This window comes from Corapipo altera, unplaced genomic scaffold (genome assembly GCF_003945725.1).
Source record: "Corapipo altera isolate COAL_440 unplaced genomic scaffold, ASM394572v1 175, whole genome shotgun sequence".
NCBI classification, from domain to species: Eukaryota; Metazoa; Chordata; class Aves; order Passeriformes; family Pipridae; genus Corapipo; species Corapipo altera.
The window spans coordinates 935,845-938,686 of record NW_020884942.1 but is presented as its reverse complement, the minus strand read 5'-3'; the positions used below and the strand labels follow the sequence as shown (position 1 = coordinate 938,686).

Below are 2,842 nucleotides of genomic sequence, written 5' to 3'. Positions count from 1 at the left end.
CCAGAACCAGAAGCATTTAGTGTTATTTCTGACTAGAGCACTTTCCAAACAGCCAAACAAACAAACACAATTTTCCTCTGCCAAAACACAGCGGAAGGAGGAAGTTGGTATTAATAAACCTGTCATCTTCTTTTCCCATTGCCTCCTCTGCTCCCCAACTTCCCACCCAGCATTTACCCACACTGCATGCTGCACACTCACCTCTGGGCCACCAACACAGCTGTCTGCAGCAGGCATTGTGTTCTCTTTGAGGAAATCTGCCTTTGAAACCATCTGAAAGTTTCCCTTCTATGTGAAATCTGTGCCCAGCTCTTTGCAACTGTCAAAACCTGAGGCAGTTTTGAATTTCTGGACTATAGACAAGAGGGAAGTTTGTGTTCAACACTTTGATACACACTAATTTGAGACTCCCAACTCGCTTCACAGGCAGCATGCTTTTGCTTCAGGGAGTAAAGCATTACTTAGCCAAAAAACCTGAATGGCTTCTTCAAGGTCACATAAGGAACAACAAAACTAGAAACAGAGCTCAGATCAGAGCTTTAAAACAGGATAATGTAAATATATCACCTGGCACATAGAGCTCCAGACAAAGACCAAAGACCTACAGTGCTGTATGTACACAGCAGAGGGGAGCCAAGGAAAGAGAGAAACAGCCTCCTGAGCCTGCAGAATGGATGCACAGCCACAGAACAACCTGGGGATCAGCCTAAGGTAACACTGCCCATCAGAACTGGGAATCAGACAACTCAAGCCTCTGACATCCCAATCTAAGTCTTAGTCTCTTGATTTTCACAGTATTTCCCACTGTTCCCTAAATCCTGGTGAACAGAATTTCGGGCCAGTTCCTACTGCCCTCCCAGCAAGCCTCTGTTACACAGATTTCAGGGTTGCACCAAGGATTCCTGAAAAGACCAGAGGAATGGACAACACAGACTGGTTTCCTATTCCAAGACCAGAGAGGCATGGGATGACAAGATCTAAGAATGCCTCACGTTTCCATAATAAATTCAGAGCTGAGACCACTGGAACTCTGATAAGTTTCCTGAGTGAATGTTGTGTACAAAGAAAACTTCAGAGCAACCTCCTCTATAGCTACAGAACTCAGTTCTAACCAGACAGCATCCTTCTCTTTCTCTCCCTGTACAGTGACTCACTCAGGCACTCTATTTGCATTTAATTCCATACACACTTGGGGGAAACAGTGGATGTGAAAAACAGCATGTAAACTAAGACGCATTGAAAATCAATTTTAAATCAGAAAAGGTTCACAGAAGGCATCATCTCAAACCACTAAAGCTTTTAGTAATTCTACACCTATAAGGAGAACAGAAAAATGCCCAAAATTCTCACAAAACATGGCTTAAGAGGACCTACATTTGGTCCTGACATCTGCCAATAATCAAACACACCCCACAACCCAATTCAGAGGGAAGAAGATGCAAGCCAATACTATTAATGTGGTTTAGCTTTTAGTCCCAAGTCATGACATCATCCCTCCACATTCCCCTTATGAAAATGCCATCACAACAGCAGCATTTAACTGCATCCACAGAGGCTGAGATCTCTCAGAAGAGTTACTGCTCAGTATCAAATATCACTGCCTCTTATGCAGTGAGGTTACAAGCACTGTTCTTCTGAGACTAATGCCATGAACACTTTAGGGAGGTACACCTGGCAGAGCCAGCACACAGTTTTTCTGCTCCCATTTCTAGACTTCCCCTCCCAAAAATACTCAGACTGTCTCCCAGTGACTCCTGTCTCCCTACAAAAAGCAAATTTAACCTCAGAGGAAGGCCCCATAGTGTGTGAAGAACTACTTTTCTATAAGTCTGGCAACACAACACTATCAGTCAACACCAGCACAGAGACACAAGTCAATCAGCTAACAGGAGTAAGCTGAGACGTGTGCAAGAGAGATAAAGAGTGGCAAAAAGTGATTTTCTGGTGATTTGTTTGAAACCCTCATATCAAGAGCAAACACTGTTATGCTTGCCCTTGAAATGAGTTTAAAATAAATTATTAATCACCACTTACCTGGCTGGCAAACTCTCTCAGGTGAGCCATGCCTACAGGACGGTCAGACATTCGCTTCTGCAAAATCAGGGAGGGTTGGGATGTTGCAGCACGATGGGAAAGCGATAATTTCTCATCCACTGGTTAACTGCGACAAGCAAGAACACCACAGCTCTCATGTGAGGTTCTCAGAGCCTGCCTCATTTCCCTGAAGAGCTACCTGCACCTTTCTTCTCTCCTTGATTTGCAGCTCTCCTTGAACCTGCCAGCCCACTCTAAGTATGCCAGCCCCTTCTCGCAAACCCCATTCCTCAATTCTTTACAGAAATGCCTTCCAGATGTGTCAAGGAGCCTCACTTTAATGATATACACCGACCAGGCACCATTTTCCCCACCCATCACCCCGGCATGCTCCCCAGTATGATAGTTAGCCCCACAGCTCCATCCCCTCACCACCACTCCCAGCATCACCCCAGCACCTTCCCCTACACAACCCACATCATCGTCTTCAGACACCCCTTTCCTGCTGCTGCTCCCCAGCAATCCTTTCGCTGAGGGTACCCCTCCGCTCCCACTCTCCCCCGTACGCTCGCTGGCAAAGCCCAGCTCCCCAGCGCACCTCTTCCTGCTCAGGGAACCCCAACCCTGCACCATCCCTGGCTGCTCCCCCGCCGGTGCCGCCCAGTTCTGTCCCCAGCAGAACTCCTCGGCGACCCTCCCCTCCACCCTGGCAAAGGCTGAGCCCCCCTCGCCCGCCCCAGCACCTCCCGCTCCCCTCACTGTCCCCCGTCACGACGCGGCCCCACGGCTGCCCTCCCCCTTCCCCCCC

At 48.0% G+C, this 2,842-nt stretch overlaps 1 protein-coding gene across 1 annotated transcript in view; it reads right to left on the bottom strand.

Annotated features, from left to right (window-relative positions):
* The window catches only part of STK25 (serine/threonine kinase 25), a 21,060-nt gene extending 18,877 nt beyond the window's left edge, over positions 1 to 2,183 (bottom strand). The window contains exon 1 of the mRNA XM_027661915.1: positions 2,035 to 2,183. Within this exon, the coding sequence (XP_027517716.1) occupies positions 2,035 to 2,085 (51 nt within the window). The 5' untranslated portion in view covers positions 2,086 to 2,183. The remainder of the gene's footprint in view (positions 1 to 2,034) is intronic.
* Positions 2,184 to 2,842: the final 659 nt, after the last annotated feature.